This window comes from Pollachius pollachius (genome assembly GCF_949987615.1).
Source record: "Pollachius pollachius genome assembly, chromosome: 13".
NCBI lineage: Eukaryota > Metazoa > Chordata > Actinopteri > Gadiformes > Gadidae > Pollachius > Pollachius pollachius.
The window spans coordinates 1,358,987-1,377,015 of NC_136946.1; the positions used below are offsets into that span (position 1 = coordinate 1,358,987).

General features: G+C 48.2%; 3 protein-coding genes across 4 annotated transcripts; 2 read left to right on the forward strand and 1 right to left on the reverse strand.

The window, feature by feature from the left end:
• Positions 1 to 73: 73 nt before the first annotated feature.
• psmb12 (proteasome 20S subunit beta 12) lies at positions 74 to 3,795 on the reverse strand. The gene is made up of 6 exons (XM_079750064.1): positions 3,624 to 3,795; positions 2,191 to 2,261; positions 1,832 to 1,963; positions 1,397 to 1,526; positions 906 to 1,050; positions 74 to 402 (listed from the first exon to the last, which is right to left on the reverse strand). Exons 1-6 carry the CDS (start codon positions 3,660 to 3,662, stop codon positions 275 to 277), a joined length of 645 nt encoding a protein of 214 aa, XP_079606190.1. The 5' UTR covers positions 3,663 to 3,795; the 3' UTR covers positions 74 to 274.
• Positions 2,913 to 9,295, forward strand: LOC307085306 (proteasome subunit beta type-7-like). 2 transcript variants are annotated; one of them, XM_079750060.1, is made up of 9 exons: positions 2,913 to 3,012; positions 3,686 to 3,801; positions 4,042 to 4,129; positions 4,484 to 4,581; positions 4,984 to 5,124; positions 7,615 to 7,730; positions 8,008 to 8,066; positions 8,444 to 8,595; positions 9,004 to 9,295. In XM_079750060.1, exons 1-9 carry the CDS (start codon positions 2,923 to 2,925, stop codon positions 9,113 to 9,115), a joined length of 972 nt encoding a protein of 323 aa, XP_079606186.1. In that variant the 5' UTR covers positions 2,913 to 2,922; the 3' UTR covers positions 9,116 to 9,295. The 2 variants fall into 2 exon arrangements, with proteins under 2 accessions (XP_079606186.1, XP_079606187.1); XM_079750061.1 differs by lacking the exon at positions 2,913 to 3,012 and having other exon boundaries at positions 3,692 to 3,801.
• Positions 9,296 to 9,543: 248 nt separating this feature from the next.
• Positions 9,544 to 16,510, forward strand: psmb8a (proteasome 20S subunit beta 8A). Its single transcript, XM_079750062.1, has 6 exons — positions 9,544 to 9,847; positions 11,927 to 12,080; positions 12,415 to 12,526; positions 12,935 to 13,064; positions 14,366 to 14,570; positions 16,289 to 16,510. Exons 1-6 carry the CDS (start codon positions 9,701 to 9,703, stop codon positions 16,375 to 16,377), a joined length of 837 nt encoding a protein of 278 aa, XP_079606188.1. The 5' UTR covers positions 9,544 to 9,700; the 3' UTR covers positions 16,378 to 16,510.
• The last annotated feature ends 1,519 nt before the right edge of the window (positions 16,511 to 18,029 follow it).

The window sequence follows — 18,029 nt, forward strand, 5'->3', positions numbered from 1 at the left end:
ACTGATCGGTGACTGATTCAATCTAATTCAATCCAATATCATGGTGCACAGACAAATAAAGGACAATACGACATTTAAACGAGTTTTGAATTTATAGGCAATAGACACAAACACACACCGGACACAAACCCCCCCAGACTGAAGACCCAACCGAAGGCTTTAATGTAGTGAACTCTTTGGCCCTATACTGAATCCTCATCATGCTGTGTTCTGTGGTCCGTGTGAGGGCGGGCTCGGTCTCTGGAACTGGAGTCCCTCCGATCCCTGGCCTCGTTCACTCGTCATGGAACTTGGGCAGCTTGTTGCCGGGGATGACCACATGCTCCGCCCCCTTCTCTGTGATGACCACCAGGTGGGCCACGCCCCCGCTGACATTGTCCCGGCCCATGGCCAAGGCCAGAGCTGCAGGGAGAAGAGAGCTTTAATGTGGACCAGATAGCTAACATCAGATACACACCACCATAGAAGAGCTTTAATGTGGAACAGATTATAACTAACATCTGACACGCACTATCATAGAAGAGCTACAATGTGGACCAGATAGCTAACATCAGATACACGCCACCATAGAAGAGCTTTAATGTGGACCAGATAGCTAACATCAGATACACGCCACTATAGAACGGCTTTAATGTGGACTAGATTATAGCTAACATCTGACACGCACTATCATAGAAGAGCTTTAATGTTGACCAGATTATCACGAATATCGAGAGAAAACCATATCAATTGCACGGTTAGGCATCGGCCCATAGGACCATGTTCCCGGGACCAGTGATAGTGTTGGTGACTGCTCTGGTCCAAGGGGCGGTACTAGAACCATGTAACTGGGACCAGCGATAGCGTTGGTGACTGCTCTGGTCCAAGGGGCGGTACTAGAACCATGTTCCCGGGACCAGCGTTACCGTTGGTGACGAACTGCAGCCCCTCCTCCCGGGTCATGTCGGGGCGGTACTTGGCGTCGGTGTAGCCGTAGATGTAGGTGCTGCCGGAGCCGGCGATGGTGAACGGCTGACTGATCAGCATGCCCCCCAGAGACACCACGTAGACCTGGGGACAAGAAGGACCACGTCAGACCTAGACCCCCCTAGACCCACCTAGACTCACCTAGACCCACCTAGACTCACCTAGACCCACCTAGACTGACCTAGACCCCCCTAGACCCACCTAGACTCACCTAGACCCCCCTAGACCCACCTAGACCCCCCTAGACCCCCCTAGACTCACCTAGACCCACCTAGACTCACCTAGACCCCCCTAGACCCCCCTAGACCCCCCTAGACCCCCCTGACTATGCATGCTTCTGAGTCTGAGAGACTTAGTGGCCTTGTGGAGGCCTGTATTCAGGCTGCAGGCCGGGGTGCAGCCTGGGCCGCGGTTTGAAAGGAGTCCCCACCTGCGGGCCTTTCTGAGGGTCCCATCCAGCTGTGATGAAGCCGGCCTGGAGCTCGTCCTTGTTGTGGTAGCAGAGCTTCCTCAGCAGAGAGGCTGCTGCTATCACCCGGGGAGGAGCCTCCATCTGAACACTGGGGAGGGCGAGAGACATAGAGACATAGAGACAGAGTGGTGAGAGAGAGGGAGAGAGAGAGAGAGAGAGAGAGAGAGAGAGAGAGAGAGAGAGAAAGAGAGAGAGACATAGAGGCAGAGTGGTGAGAGAGAGGGAGAGAAAGAGAGAGACATACACTGGCAGTGAAGCTCACTGTGTTCACACTGTGTTAGTAGCGTACCTGTGCTAGTGGTGCTTATAGCGTACCTGTGCTATCGGTGCTAGTAGCGTACCTGTGCTAGCGGTGCTAGTAGCGTACCTGTACTATCAGTTTTAGCCGCGTACCTGTGCAGGTTGAGCTGGAAGCGGGCGGTCTTCAGGACGGCCTGGGCGTCGGCCAGCGAGCCTGCCATGCAGCAGAAGATCCTTTGGTGCACCTGGACCAGCTTGTTGATGGTCTTAGATGACACCACCTCCCTGGGGACAGAGGGGGAGGGGTTAGCCCCACGACCAGGAGGAAGGGGAGGGGTTAGCCCCGCGACCAGGAGGAAGGGGAGGGGTTAGCCCCGCAACCAGGAGGAAGGGGAGGGGTTAGCCCCGTGACCAGGAGGAAGGGGAGGGGTTAGCCCCGCAACCAGGAGGAAGGGGAGGGGTTATCACCACGACCAGGAGGAAGGGGAGGAGCCATCCGTGACCACACTCACCCCCCCATGGAGGCCCGCGAGTCTGATCCGATGATGACGCCGCCGTCGAAGATCACGGCCATGATGGTGGTCTGGAGGGAGGGGCAGGGGGCGTGGCCTCGTTAAGAACTGTTGTAATTTCTAATTTATATTATTACAATGCTATACTGTAATATACAATACTATTAACACTATTATTATAATGCTATACTGTAATATACAATACTATTCACACTATTATAACAATGCTATACTGTAATATACAATAGTATTCACACTATTATTATAATGCTATACTGTAATATACAATACTATTCACACTATTATAACAATGCTATACTGTAATATACAATACTATTCACACTATTATTATAATTCTATACTGTAATATACAATACTATTCACACTATTATTATAATGCTATACTGTAATATACAATACTATTAACTATTATTACAATGCTATACTGTAATATACAATACTATTCACACTATTATTACAATGCTATACTGTAATATACAATACTATTCACACTTTTAATACAAAAGACCAATATATTCCACAGCCATGTTATGGTTCAATGAACGTGTTGTTGTAGTTTACAGCTCATATTTGAGAAGCATTTACTTGTTCAGTCAGAGGGGGCGGGACACGGGATGGAAAGAGACAGCATCTCTAGCGGAAGTCCCGCCCTCTCCCTCGCCTCTAGGCGCTCAGCCCATGAAACTAAACGGATGTCGCTCCCTCCGAAGCATGCTCGGAAGTCCCGACATCTCCCTCGCTAATTACGCTTATTGGGGCATCCCGTCCAGACGTTGGGGCGCAAACGCTTGGCAGAGGACAGTTCAGGTGATGTGAGACATTACAGGTTTCGCAGAGCTGTCTTATCTTTTAGTAAGAGGTCACGGATCGTTGGTAAACTTTAACTAAAGTCTGTAAATTAAGGGTACGGTGTTGGATTGGTTATGTGACGTCTATCCCCGGGTCCCTGAACTGCCCCACTAGAAACTAGCGCCAATCTCTGATCATATACAAAACAGGGGTTTGTGTTTTATACACAAATACATTTTAATTCACAATGAGCCCCTCTCCCTGTGGTCGATAATCGGAGGAGTCGATTAGACGGCATCAAGTCAAGCGACCAAACTCGGAGATCCATTTTCGTTCAAATGGAAACCTTATTCCACGCGTTTAAACGCAACTTTAAATTATATTCAGAGTTTGGGGTAACCTATAAGAATCAGGATAACCTATAATAATCAGGATCACCTGCCAGGTGTCTCTTTCTGCAAAGCCCGAGTGTTCTGTGTCGCCTGCTCCGCGGTTCAAAAGATAAATGTTAAATCAAGTTGGAGTCGGACACACACCTTATGGCCACTAATCGAGCGGACACTAATAAAGACGGTTTAAGTTTCTCCTCATTTAGATAATTATGCTTAAAGGCTCCGACTCACCCCGGTGCTGACTCCCCTGACCGCCGCGTCGTGCTCCATGTTGTTACTCCTCCTCCAGACAGAGCAGCTCGGCGCATCAGCTCCCGTTCCTGATGAGTCTCTTCGGCGGTGAGATGAGTCTCCTCCGCAGCCCCCTGCAGCCCCCAAGCCCCGGCTTCAGCTTCGACCTGACGGAAAGGTAAGCTGCTGGAGCGGGTCTCCTGTCTCACGAAGGGTCCGGAAATGAATTATTTATATCGCCGAGTTTAACCTCAACTCTCTATCGGGAACTTCAAAAGTGAAAGTGAAACGGTTTAAATCAAACTGCGTAGGCCACGAGGACAGACCGTAGAGTTGTTTTTTTGTGCCATGGAGGTTTATGTCCAAATGATGATGTGATCGTGGTGCCCCCCCCCGCCCCCCACCCCCCACCCCGCAGGAACGCTGTCCTGGGCCGGCTCCTGGAGGGGTCACCCCCCCCACGGCCCGTGAAGACAGGGACCACCATAGCCGGAGTGGTGTTCAGGGTACGGGTCCGACCTGCTGTCCCCACACACACCTCGTCCAGCTCGGAGCCTGCTGTGTAGCGTAGTGTTCATATGTATATTATACAGTGTCTGTGCTTGTGTGTGTGTGTTTGTATGTGTGTGTGTGCGTGTGTGTGTGTTAACGTTTGTGTGTGTGTGTGTGTGTGCTTCCCGTCCGTGTGTGTGTGCGTGTGGGTCTGTGTTTGTGTGTGTGCATGTGTGTGTATGTGTAAGTGTGTGTGTGTGTGTGCATGTGTGTGTGTGTGTGTGTGGGTGTGGGTGTTGGTGTGTGTATGTGTGTGTGATTGTGCATGTGTGTGTGTGTGTGTGTGTGTGTGTGTGTGTGTGTGTCAGGATGGTGTGGTCCTTGGAGCCGACACCAGGGCGACCTCCGGTGACGTTGTGGCTGATAAGATGTGTGCTAAGATCCACCGCATCTCTGCTAACATGTAGTGAGTATCACACACACACACACACACACACACACACACACACACACACACACACACACAGACATGCAGACACAGAGACACACACACACACACACACACACACACACACACAGACATGCAGACACACAGACACACACACACGCAGAAAGCACACACACACACACGCAGACATGCAGACACACACACACAGAGACCCACACACACACACAACCGCAGACACATACACACGGAGACACACACAAACCCACACACACTCCACATCTCTTTTAATATAAAGGCTAGACCTGGTCTAGCTGTAGACCAGTTCTAGATCAGGTCCGGACCAGGTCTGGACCAGGTCCGGACCAGGTCTGGACCAGGTCTGGACCAGGTCTGGACCAGCTCTACCCCTGTGTGGTCCAGCTGCTGTGGAGCCGGGACGGCGGCCGACACCCAGAAGACGACGGACCTCCTGGCCTCCAACCTCGCCCTGTTCGGCCTCAACAGCCGGAGGGCACCGCGCGTCCTGATGGCCGCCAGCATCCTGCAGGACATGCTCTACAGGTGGGTGTTACCAGGGCCGCCTGCTGGGGGTATAAGTTACACAGTTGTAGGGGGCCCAAGGCAGAGGCGGGGCCTATGGGAATAAAATAATTACTAAAAAAAAAATGATGTCTGTAGAATTTTCTATCATTCTACCGATGGTAGAAAGAGTCGTCGCAATTCCTTCCTGCCCCCCCCCCCCCCGGTCAACAATTCTGCGCAGGGGGCTGGTAGGGGGAATTCGGGGGGTGGCCATCAGTACCTCTTGTATACAGTGCCCAGAATTTTCTACTACGGCCCTGGGTGTTACACACCTCTACAGATGGTTGTTAGACACCTCTACAGGTGTGTGTGTGTGTGTGTGTGTGTGTGTGTTAAACACGCGCTACAGGTGGGTGTTACACACGCTGAACAGGTGGGTATTAGACACCTTGACTTCATGATCTTTTGCAATACAAATAAATACTATCCTAAAGGGCAAGCTAAAATCTATATTAACAACTCTGAAATTGAACTCGTTCAACAAACCAAATTCCTAGGGGTCATCATCGACAGTGGTCTGAATGGTCTAACCATATATCATCTCAGAAAAATACAAATCACACAGAAGAAATTTCTTAGGTTGATATCCCACTCAAGTAGATATGCCCGATCTGCACCCCTTTTTGATCAATATAATTTACTACCTATTAATAAAGTGAATGCTGGCTCGCCAATACGTTCATATATAGAAAACTAGATCTTCCAGTCACTCTCCAGAACATATCAATTTCCAGATCAGACATACAGACAGAAACAGAAACAACAACCTGCTCCTACCAGGCGCGAGGACATCTAGGCACCAGTTTAATATATCCTCCAGAGGCCCGGAGCTTTGGAGTGAATTAAGCCCACAGCTAAGATCTATTCCATCATACACTGCATCTAAAAAGCAACTGAGGAATCATCTACTGTCTACCTGAAACTCCTCTTCAAGAACTTTTGGATTCACGGATTTTGTTTTTACATTTTGCTTTTGATCCTGATAACCTTGCTTTCAATGTTTCTTTTTAGTGGATCCAATTTTAATGTTTAGCCTGCATGCCAGGCGTATCATGAAATGGCAATAGGCGTGGAACTCTGTACAAGCCTACATAGGCTACGCTCCCGCCTTGCACAGATGTTGTCATTTATGCTAGACAAATAAACTCTAAACCTCTACAGGTGTGTGCGTTAGACAGGCTGTACAGGTGGGTGTTAGACAGGCTGTACAGGTGGGTGTTAGACAGGCTGTACAGGTGGGTGTTAGACAGGCTGTACAGGTGGGTGTTAGACAGGCTGTACAGGTGGGTGTTAGACAGGCTGTACAGGTGGGTGTTAGATGCTGTGTCTCAGTGTGTGTTTCGGTGTGTGTGTAACATTGTGTGTATCAGTGTGTGTAACATTGTGTGTATCAGTGTGTGTATCAATGTGTGTATCAGCGTGTGTATCAGCGTGTGTATCAGTGTGTGTATCAGCGTGTGTGTATCAGCGTGTGTACCAGCGTGTGTATCAGCGTGTGTATCAGCGTGTGTATCAGCGTGTGTATCACTGTGTGTATCAGCGTGTGTATCAGCGTGTGTATCAGCGTGTGTATCATTGTGTATTAAGTGTGTGTACCAGCGTGTGTATCAGCGTGTGTATCAGCGTGTGTATCAGCGTGTGTATCATTGTGTATTAAGTGTGTGTATCGGCGTGTGTATCAGCGTGTGTATCAGCGTGTGTATCAGTGTGTGTATCATTGTGTATTAAGTGTGTGTACCAGCGTGTGTATCAGTGTGTGTATCAGCGTGTGTATCAGCGTGTGTATCAGCGTGTGTATCAGTGTGTGTATCATTGTGTGTATTAGCGTGTGTACCAGCGTGTGTACCAGCGTGTGTATCAGTGTGTGTATCATTGTGTGTATCAGCGTGTGTATCATTGTGTATTAAGTGTGTGTATCGGCGTGTGTATCAGCGTGTGTATCAGCGTGTGTATCAGTGTGTGTATCATTGTGTATTAAGTGTGTGTATCAGCGTGTGTATCAGTGTGTGTATCATTGTGTATTAAGTGTGTGTACCAGCGTGTGTATCAGTGTGTGTATCAGCGTGTGTATCAGCGTGTGTATCAGCGTGTGTATCAGCGTGTGTATCAGCGTGTGTATCAGTGTGTGTATCATTGTGTGTATTAGCGTGTGTACCAGCGTGTGTATCAGTGTGTGTATCATTGTGTATTAAGCGTGTGTATCAGCGTGTGTGATGCGTTGTGTGTATCATTGTGTATTAAGTGTGTGTATCAGTGTGTGTATCAGTGTGTGTATCAGTGTGTATTAAGTGTGTGTACCAGTGTGTGTATCAGCGTGTGTATCAGTGTGTGTACCAGCGTGTGTATCAGCGTGTGTATCAGCGTGTGTATCAGCGTGTGTATCATTGTGTGTATTAGCGTGTGTATCAGTGTGTGTACCAGCGTGTGTATCATTGTGTATTAAGTGTGTGATGCGTTGTGTGTCTGCAGGTACAGCGGTCAGATCGGGGCCCATCTGATCCTGGGGGGTGTGGACTACTCGGGGGCCCACCTGTATACGGTGGGGCCGTACGGCAGCGTGGACAAGCTGCCCTTCGTCTCCATGGGTCAGGGGCCTTCACATTAAGAGCGCTGGTTTGCTTGTTGTTGATGTGGATGTTGTTGTGTTCATCGATTCATTCTGATGGCTTCAGGACTCAGGAGTTCTTTAGATAGGCTCTGTTTGGCTAGGAGCACTTCATTAGGACTACCCAGGACTTTAGTCAGAGTACTTTACAGGACTACTTTACAGGACTACTTTACAGCGCTACTTTACAGGACAACTTTACAGGACAACTTTACAGGACCACCAGTGCAGGGTTTGAACCTGTGGACTCTCCTCAGGTTCCGGTTCGATGGCGGCTCTGGGCATCTTGGAGGACCGCTACAAACACGACATGGAGGTACTGTCTAACCCCTACCTGCTCCTTAATGACCTGTCTCTGTACTGTCTAACCCCTACCTTCTCCTCAATGACCTGTTTCTGTACTGTCTAACCCCTACCTGCTCCTTAATGACCTGTTTCTGTACTGTCTAACCCCTACCTGCTCCTTAATGACCTGTCTCTGTACTGTCTAACCCCTACCTGCTCCTTAATGACCTGTCTCTGTACTGTCTAACCCCTACCTGCTCCTGAATGACCTGTTTTATGACTAAATAGTAATCCCTCTCTCTCTCCCCCCCCCCCCCTCTCTCTCTCTCTCTCTCTCTCTCTCTCTCTCTCTCTCTCTCTCTCTCTCTCTCTCCCTCTCTCTCCCTCCCTCCCCCTCTCTCACCCCAGGTAGAGGAGGCCAAGGTGTTGGTGAGGGACTCCATCCAGGCGGGGATCATGGGTGACCTTGGCTCTGGGAGCAACGTGGACCTGTGTGTCATCACCGCCCAGGCTGTGGACTACATCCGGCCCTACCAGGAGTCCCAGTACACCACTGGGAGGTCCGCCTCCTCCTCCTCCCCCCTCCTCCTCACTTTCTTCCTCTCTCCTCCTCCCTTTCCTCCCCTCTCCTCCTCCTCCTCCTCCTCCCTTTCCTCCTCTCTCCCCCTCCTCCTCCTCCTCCCTTTCCTCCTATCTTCCCCTCCTCCTCCTCCTCCTCCCTCTCTCCCTCTCCTCCTCTTCCCCCTTTGTAACTGTGTTGCTGTTTGTTGTTTTGTAAAGTGCTATTTAAATAAAGTGTATTATTATTATTATTATTATTATTATTATTATTATTATTATTATTATTATTATTATATAACCTCAAAACATGTAGGACACACATAACATGTATACACAAATAGAACTGGAGAGAAGTTTTAAGTATTAAGTACATTTTTATTCAAGGTTCATTCCGTTTCCTCCTCTAGAGACCGGAAGTACAAGTACCCTCCCGGCACCACAGCACTCCTGTCGGAAAAAGTAGTCCCTCTGCGACTGGAATTGGTGACCGAAGCGGTTCATCGGATGGAAACTCACTAGCAGCACAGCCGCACAGCGGCCTCTCTGCTCATACTAGGAACTGCATCGTATCAATACACCAAATCACCCAGTAGATATCACTGCGCTGTGCTGATGGGAATGCTTACGTGTGTCCGTGTGTGTGACATTATACACCGAAAATACTGATTAAAACTTTGAATAAAATGATTTGGGTATGCACCTGTGTTTTGATCCATTGTAAAGTTGTTTATCGGCTCACTATAATGCTATCTTAGTTATACTTATATGACCATAACATAACACAACATAACATACCAAACTAGCAGATAGTTGGCGATTAAAGGAACTAGTCTGGAGCGTCAGTGCGCTGCTCTTAAAGGCTAAACCCGAGAGATCAGAGCCTTTGACCATAATTTAATGTAATGGGATTCATTGCGTCCACAATTAACACAGTACACAACAGGTACTGTAACATGACCCGTGTGTGTCCGTCGGCTCGTCTCGGGACTGATTTACTTTCGCTTTGGAGACCGGAAGACGCGTGAGGCTCTCGACCGCGCGCATCAGACGCTTCAGCCTCCAGCTTCTGGATTCCTCCTGATCCTTCACCTCCGATTCCGCACCATGGCTCTGCTCAGCTTCAGCGGCTATAGACCTGACTCCAGACCCTATGGACCCTCCGGTGGGGGGGCCCGGAGCCTCGCGGACCGAGCCAGTCACTACACCTTCGGGACCAGGTCTCCGGAGCTGGCCCTCCCGCTGGGCCTGGACGTGAGTATCTTCTGATGATGTCGGTGCTTTTACCGCGTTCTCCGAGTCTGCATCATCCCGTCATGTGCTGCGCGCGGAACGCGTCGGTTTGCCCAGGTGCGTTTTGAGGCGTTTTACGCGTCTTGTTTTCACGGGTCCGTGCCCTTACGTCATCTAGCTCCATTTAGACTTTTCTTTCACTTTCTCCCAACTCCAGTTTAGAGTCAGTAGGGAACGTGTCGCACGCGAGTTGATATATGTGTTAAGAGTGTCCACTAGACCACTAGTGACAGGCCCGTCGCGAGAAGGCAAGCAAACCAAGCAATTGCTCGGGGCCCCGAGACAACGACTGTTTATGAATAAAATGCAACGACAAACTGATCGGCGATCGACCTAGGCGACCTAGTCGGTCGCCTAGGGCGGTAAATGTGTTGAGGGCCCCCTCTGGTGGCGCTCTTAATTAATTAATTAATTAATTAATTAATTAATTAAGTTACATGAAGCAAGCGAAATAAAACATGTTTACCAAACATGTTCCCAAATGGAACGGACAAGGTGCGTATTGAAACTCTCACTGTAGTAAGCGCTCAGTAGGGAACGTGTCACACGCGAGTTGATATATGTGTTAAGAGTGTCCACTAGACCACTAGAGTCTGATCAGCTTCAATCTAAAGAGATCCACCTCAATCTATATCCACTAGAGATCCACTTCAATCTAAAACAACTAGAGATCCACTTCAATCTATATCCACTATAGATCCACTTATATATAAAGAGATCCACTTAAATCTAAACCACTAGAGATCCATTTCAATCTAAAGAGATTCACTTCAATCTAAAGAGATCCTCTTCAATCTAAAGAGATCCACCTCAATCTGAAGAGATCCACTTCAATCTAAAGCAGAGGTCTTCAACAGGGGGTCCGCGACCCCTAGCGGGTCCGCGGAGGTACTGCAGGGGGGTTGCGGAAGTTTTAGTTGATTAGACATTTTTTACATTCCCCCCGCAATTTTTTCCACAAATTGAAATGTCTTTAAATACACATTACCATGAATCCAACACACTAGCCGCGTTTACATGGACACTTTTGATCCGATTTCTAATCAGTATAGATCTATTCCTATCATGCGATCAGAAATTACTATATATATGGCATTTACATAAGTGGTAAGTGTACGTTCGAACGTACGTACCTCACTCGCGCACACCGGACACATCTGAACTGGCTGCGACATCATTTTTATGTGATTTTAATTTTTTTGATTTTAATGAAAGCCCAGCAGGAGAAAGCTTTTCTCTGCCTGCTCCTTCAATTAGTTTCTCGTCTGGTCTTTATATCTACCCCCTCCTCCGCCGAAAACAAAACATATTTGGATGAGAGTGCGCAGCGAAGACTGTTGAGAGAGAGAGAGAGTGCTGTTATGTAAGGGATAATGTACAGAACGCCGGTCATTATCGGGAAAATAAGCGATCAGCAGAAAAATATTTCGCCAAAGACGTTGACGTCACTTAGCAACCGGACACGCTGGGGTTGATAAGTTACCGGACTACTCGCGGAGTGCTAAGAAAGACACTAACAAACATCACTAATTTGCGTTTCGCATGATTACATGCAATTGACAGACATTGTTGATCTTGGCAGGTGTCAGTTTATTATGTTATGTTATGTTTATGAACGGCAGTGGCATGGCCACCCTACTCACTGTACCTTGCACATGTTTAAAATAAAAACATGAATATCTGAACCTGTGTATTATTTGAATATCTTAGTATTGAATGCAAAATGACAAGGTACATTTATACATGGCACTATAGGACCAGTTTAATATAAAACACAATTTTATACAGTATATAAGTAGGGGGACCCCGCTCCATCTCTCCATCAGTTTGGGGGTCCTTGGCCTGGAAAACGTTGAAGACCCCCGATCTAAAGCAACTAGAGATCCACTTCGATCTAAGGAGATCCTCTTCAGTCTACAGAGATCCTCTTCAGTCTAAAGAGATCCTCTTCAATCAAAAGAGATCCTCTTCAGTCTACAGAGATCCTCTTCAGTCTACAGAGATCCACTTCAATCTAAAGAGGTCCTCTTCCTCCCCCAGACCGCGGGCTTCCTGGCGCGGTGCGGCCGGGCCGGGGGTCCGGAGGCCCCGGGGGGCATCGAGCTGAACCACGGGACCACCACGCTGGCCTTCAAGTTCCGCCACGGGGTGATCGTGGCGGTGGACTCCAGGGCGTCGGCGGGCAGCTACATCGGTGAGGCTAACCCTGCTAACCCCCCGCGGCGCCCTAACCCCCCGCAGCCCGCTAACTCTCCGCGGCGCTAGCCCCCAGCGGCGCGCTAGCCCCCAGCGGCGCGCTAGCCCCAGGCGGCCCGCTAAACCCCAACGGTCCGCTAATCCCCAGCGGCCCGCGGCGCGCTAACCCCCACAGCGCACTAACCCCCAGCAGCGCGCTAACCCCTAGCGGCCCGCTAAACCCCAACGGTCCGCTAATCCCCAGCGGCCCGCGGCACGCTAACCCCTAGCAGCCTACTGCGTGCTAACCCCAAGCGGCACGCGGCTTGCTAACATGAGCGTCTGTCTTGCAGCGTCCAAGGAGGCGAACAAGGTGATCGAGATCAACCCCTTCCTGCTTGGGACGATGTCAGGAAGCGCCGCCGACTGCCAGTACTGGGAGAGGCTGCTGGCCAAGGAGTGCAGGTCTGTCTGCCTGTCTGTCTGTCTGTCTGTCAGCCGGTCTGTCTGTCTCTCTGTCTGCCTATCTGTCTCTCTGCCTGTCTCTCTGCCTGTCTGTCTGTCTGCCTGTATGTCTGTCTGTCTATCTGCCTGTCTCTCTACCTGTCTCTCTACCTGCCTCTGTCTGTCTCTCTGTCTGTATGTCAGACGGTCTGTCTGTCTCGCTGCCTGTCTCTCTGTATGTCGGTCTCTCTCCATGTCTGTCTGCCTGTCTCTCTCTCTCTGACTGTCTGTCTGTCTCTCTACCTGTCTGTCTGCCTGTGTTGGATGCAGGCTGCCCTAACATACAGTGTGTGTTTGTGTGTGTGTGTCTCTGTTTGTGTGCATGTCTCTCTCTCTGTCTTTCTGTCTGTGTCTCTCTCTCTCTCTCAGGCTGTATGAGCTAAGGACCAGCAGGAGGATCTCAGTGTCTGCTGCCTCCAAGCTGCTCACCAACATGATGCTGGGCTACAAGAACATGGGTCTGTCCATGGGCAGCATGATCTGTGGCTGGGACCAGAAGGTCTGTCCGTCCGTCCGTCTGTCTGTCTGTCTGTCTGTCTGTCTGTCTGTCTGTCTGTCTGTCTGTCTGTCTGTCTGTCTGTCTGTCTGTCTGTCTGTCTGTCTGTCTGTCTGTCTGTCTGTCTGGCTGGCTGGCTGGCTGGCTGGCTGTCTGGCTGGCTGGCTGGCTGGCTGGCTGGCTGGCTGGCTGGCTGGCTGGCTGGGATTATGTCCTTCCCACGGAGGCTCAGCGTCTCTGAGGCTGAATGGAGGAGTGGCCTGGACGCTGGACTTGCGTGATGATTGGAGGGTCTGCGAAAGACTGAGTTGCATTTTGATTGACAGCGACTTTGAACCATAAAACGTCACCGGAGCCCGGAGCTCTCTTTATTCCTCAGTCCCATCGCGGATTTTGCAAGCGAGGCGAAAGACAAACTGCAACCTATTTCTTGATATTTGATTGGCGGAATTGCTGGACAATTTTCATCGTACATTTCATGCACACAATTCCTTGTTTCAGTTTAACAGAACTCTCACTTTTCCTTGTTGGAGTTTAATATCGTTTTGGTATTTGGCCATCACTTTGATTCAGGGAGCCTGAGGTCTGCACTTCAAGTCCAGTATTCAGATCAGGTCTTGCAGGGTGACAGATGAAACTGTGTGACTTCTTGGTGTTCCTTCAAGACATGGAGTTGGACAGTGCAATGCCTCAGCTTTACAAAGTGTTCTCATTAGTGGCAACAATTGGAGCAACATCTGCAGGTGTAGAAAGGAGCTTCTCCTGTTTAAAGCGGTTCAAGTCCTACACCCGTAACACAATGGGCCAAGGCCGTTCAAGCAGCCTAGCTCTGCTGGCCATTGAGGGGACACTGGCCAAGTCACTGGGAAAGACAGCTAGCTGGTATGACAGGGTCACAGAGCATTCCCTTGAAAAGGAACCGGGAGCAGAATTTACATATTAATAAAGACCAGCCGCCACTGGGGTACTTTGTGTACTATGTGTGTACATTGTGTACTATGCGTGTACTGTGTGTACTCCAGGGTCCTGGTCTGTACTATGTGTGTACTGTGTGTACTATGTGTGTACTGTGTGTACTATGTGTGTACTGTGTGTACTCCAGGGTCCCGGTCTCTACTATGTGTGTACTATGTGTGTACTGTGTGTACTATGTGTGTACTGTGTGTACTCCAGGGTCCCGGTCTGTACTATGTGTGTACTATGTGTGTACTGTGTGTACTATGTGTGTACTGTGTGTACTCCAGGGTCCCGGTCTGTACTATGTGTGTACTATGTGTACTATGTGTGTACTGTGTGTACTCCAGGGTCCCGGTCTCTACTATGTGGACGACAGCGGTTGCCGTCTCTCAGGGGCCATGTTCTCCACGGGCTGTGGCAACAGCTACGCCTACGGCGTGATGGACAGCGGTTACCGTGACGACCTGACGGTGGAGGAGGCGTATGAGCTGGGCCGGCGTGGCATCGCCCACGCCACGCACCGCGACGCCTACTCCGGAGGCGTAGTCAACCGTAAGTCCTCCAATCAGAATTTAGGGACGCACGATAGGACCAATCAGCACTCAGGGAGGTACGATAGGACCAATCAGCACTCAGGGAGGTACGATAGGACCAATCAGCACTCAGGGAGGTACATAGGACCAATCAGCACTCAGGGAGGTACGATAGGACCAATCAGCACTCAGGGAGGTACGATAGGACCAATCAGCACTCAGGGAGGTACGATAGGACCAATCAGCACTCAGGGAGGTACATAGGACCAATCAGCACTCAGGGAGGTACGATAGGACCAATCAGCACTCAGGGAGGTACGATAGGATCAATCAGCACTAAGGGAGGTACGATAGGACCAATCAGCACTCAGGGAGGTACGATAGGACCAATCAGCACTCAGGGAGGTACGATAGAAACTTGTCTGTTCCGACGCGGCTGAGAACTTACAGAGAGGTCTGTAGCATCACATGACCACAGAGAGGTCTGTAGCATCACATGACCACAGAGAGGTCTGTAGCATCACATGACCACAGAGAGGTCTGTAGCATCACATGACCACAGAGAGGTCTGCAGCATCACATGACCACAGAGAGGTCTGCAGCATCACATGACCACAGACTGACTAGATGTGTGGATCATGATGGAGGATAGATGAAGGGGGGGGGGGTGTCTGTTCATATTGATCAAGGCCCAGTACATATCCGTACTAGTATTCTGAAAGACACAAAATGTGTGTGTGTATAATGTGTGTGTTTCTTTGTATTATGTGTGTGTGAGTGTGTGTATAATGTGTGTGTGTGTGTGTTAGAGATGCGCGGTTGGCGGTTGCAGCCGCAAACTCCGCGGCTAAACTGCGGATCGGGCAAATGACGTGACAAAAAATTATATTTTAATTAAATTAGGGTGGGTGGCGGTTTAACCAATCAAATTAAAAATATATATACATTGTTAAATACACACACACACACACAAACAAACAAACACTCCCGAAAGAAAAAAAAAAGTTTAAATTAAGTGCCGATCCATCCCATGTCGCGTCTCGTTTCAGCGCCTTCCTTATAGGCCACTAAGCAAACGTCTCGTAGGTGAGACTGCGTCTGGGTTATTCTGTTTCGATATTAGTTATATTTTAAAACAGCCGATCATTGTAGCCTACCACTCGTGGAATAAGGGATTTAAAGGAGATTACGGAGTGATTTGACTCAGAAGTGAAATTTGGCAATGGCAGCGCGAGATGCACAGAACAAATTCAACTTCTAGTTCAATAACATCCACAGCTAAGAAAGAAGGTAGGAAAAATTGTCAGGCAGGCAAGTTTTGGGGACCTCAAGTACAATTAAAAATGTGAACATGAATGTTGCACTGTTGTGCGGTGGACTTGCAGCAAATTTTGGAATTAATAGGCTTGAGTCGGTTGTTCTTTAATATCGAGGCTTTCTTTTTTTTTGCAAATAATAAAATAGAATAGGCATTAGCCTAAATAGTATGCTAAATACAAACGGCGGATGGCGGGCGGGTGTGGTTTTGAAAATGGTTAAAAAACGTTGGTGTGGACGGATGGCGGCCGGATGATGCGTTTGTGATGCGGTTGCGGATGAAATAATAGCCCATCCGTGCATCTCTAGTGTGTGTGTGTGTTTGCATTATGTGTATGTGTGTGAGTGTATAATGTGTGTGGGTGTATATAATGTGTGTGTGTATAATGTGTTTGTGTGTGTATGTGTGTGTGTGTGTAGTGTACCACATGAAGGCGGACGGCTGGGTGAAGGTGTGTAAGGAGGACGTCTCAGAGCTGATCCACAGATACAGGAAGGACATGTTCTGACCTCTGACCTCCCACCTGGAGCCCCATGTGACCCGGCCTGAGGACGGGCTCCTGATCAACTCTCATCATCACATCACTCATGATCACGGAGCGTCGTGTCCAGGAATGTTTTAATAAAGCGCTGAGAGCAGAACGCTGGGACTCCTGTGAGCTCATTACACCAAACATACCCCACGCCTTTAGTTTCAGGACGTTTTCATCTACAAGCTTCAGTTAAAACCCCTAAACAGCATCGCTCTGCTACATTGGAACTCCACTGAAAAGGTGATGAGTGATTAGTGACTTTTCCTTTGTTTTTCCTGACCTTCCAAGCCCACTATGACAGACTTCCAGTGGTGGTGTGAGATAAAACATGAAGTCTTTGATAAGGTGAAGAGAAGATTCAGTTAAGCCTTTAAAATGTGAGTCCGAAAAAGTTTATACACACAATTCCAATGCGTTGAAATCACACATTATAGCCTAGCTTGTGTTGTTAGCATGAATGCTACGTTCAGGTATCTAAATGATCTACCGGTATTCAGGTCTGCAACGTTTAGCTTTAGTGATACCCACGTCGGGCTTAAGCATCAAGAACGTCCTCACACTCTAGTCTCAACGTCAAGGAGACCAACTGGAAATACAAGCCGGTATTAAATTATACTGTTAAACTAGGATTCTGAAAATATAATTTTCGTTCGAAAAATAAGTTTGAACGTAGGTTAACGGTTAAAATTGACCAAGTTGAAAAGTCTGAAGTCAAATACTCTTACAATATTACCATCACTGATGAATACTGTTACCTTATTACTATCACTGATGAATACTGTTAACTTATTACTATCACTGATGAATACTGTTAGAATATTACTATCACTGATAGATAGATAGATAGATCATTTATTGTCCCCTTGGGGAAATTCTTCTCAGTGAATGGACAGATACACATGACCGTTAACAACAACAACATAAAAACCAACAAACAACAAAAAATAAACAACCACTGACACGACAAGGCCCCAAAATCATATTTCCCACATAGTTCAAGGACACATCTAAAGATGTTGGCCTTTTAAACCAACAATTAAAACCTTCTTTTTAAATGTTTGTTTAAAAAGCTGATGGATTGTGGAATGAATGACTGTTTTGTCCTATTTTTCGAGAGGGCTGGATATCGCAACCTGCTACCTGAGGGTAATAGTTCAAAGGTCAAAAAAAGTGGGTGTTTTGAATTTACTAAAATCTTTTCTGCTTTACTCTGAACTCTCTCTCTGTAGGTGTTTTCCAGACTATTTAAATACCTAACAAGCCTACTCTTCTGTGCTTCTGCTGCGCTGCCGAACCAGCAGATTATGCAGAAGGTCAAGACACTCGCCACATAAGAAGTGTAGAACATCTTAGCCATTTTGCAGCGTACATCAAATGAGATCAGCTTTTTTAAAAAGTAAAGCCTTTGCTGTCCTTTTTTCTGAATGAGTTCCGTGTACTGCTCCCACTTCAACTTGTTGAATGGGTTAACCTAGTGATGGTTAGTGCTTGATTCTATGAACATCCTTAATGTACCCACAGAGATATATTGTTGTTTCTTTCTGCTGACTAATGTATTTTGGAAAATCTTATTTTGGATTAAAGCGTCTGCTAAACTCCCTCAATGTAAATGTAAATGTTACTAACTG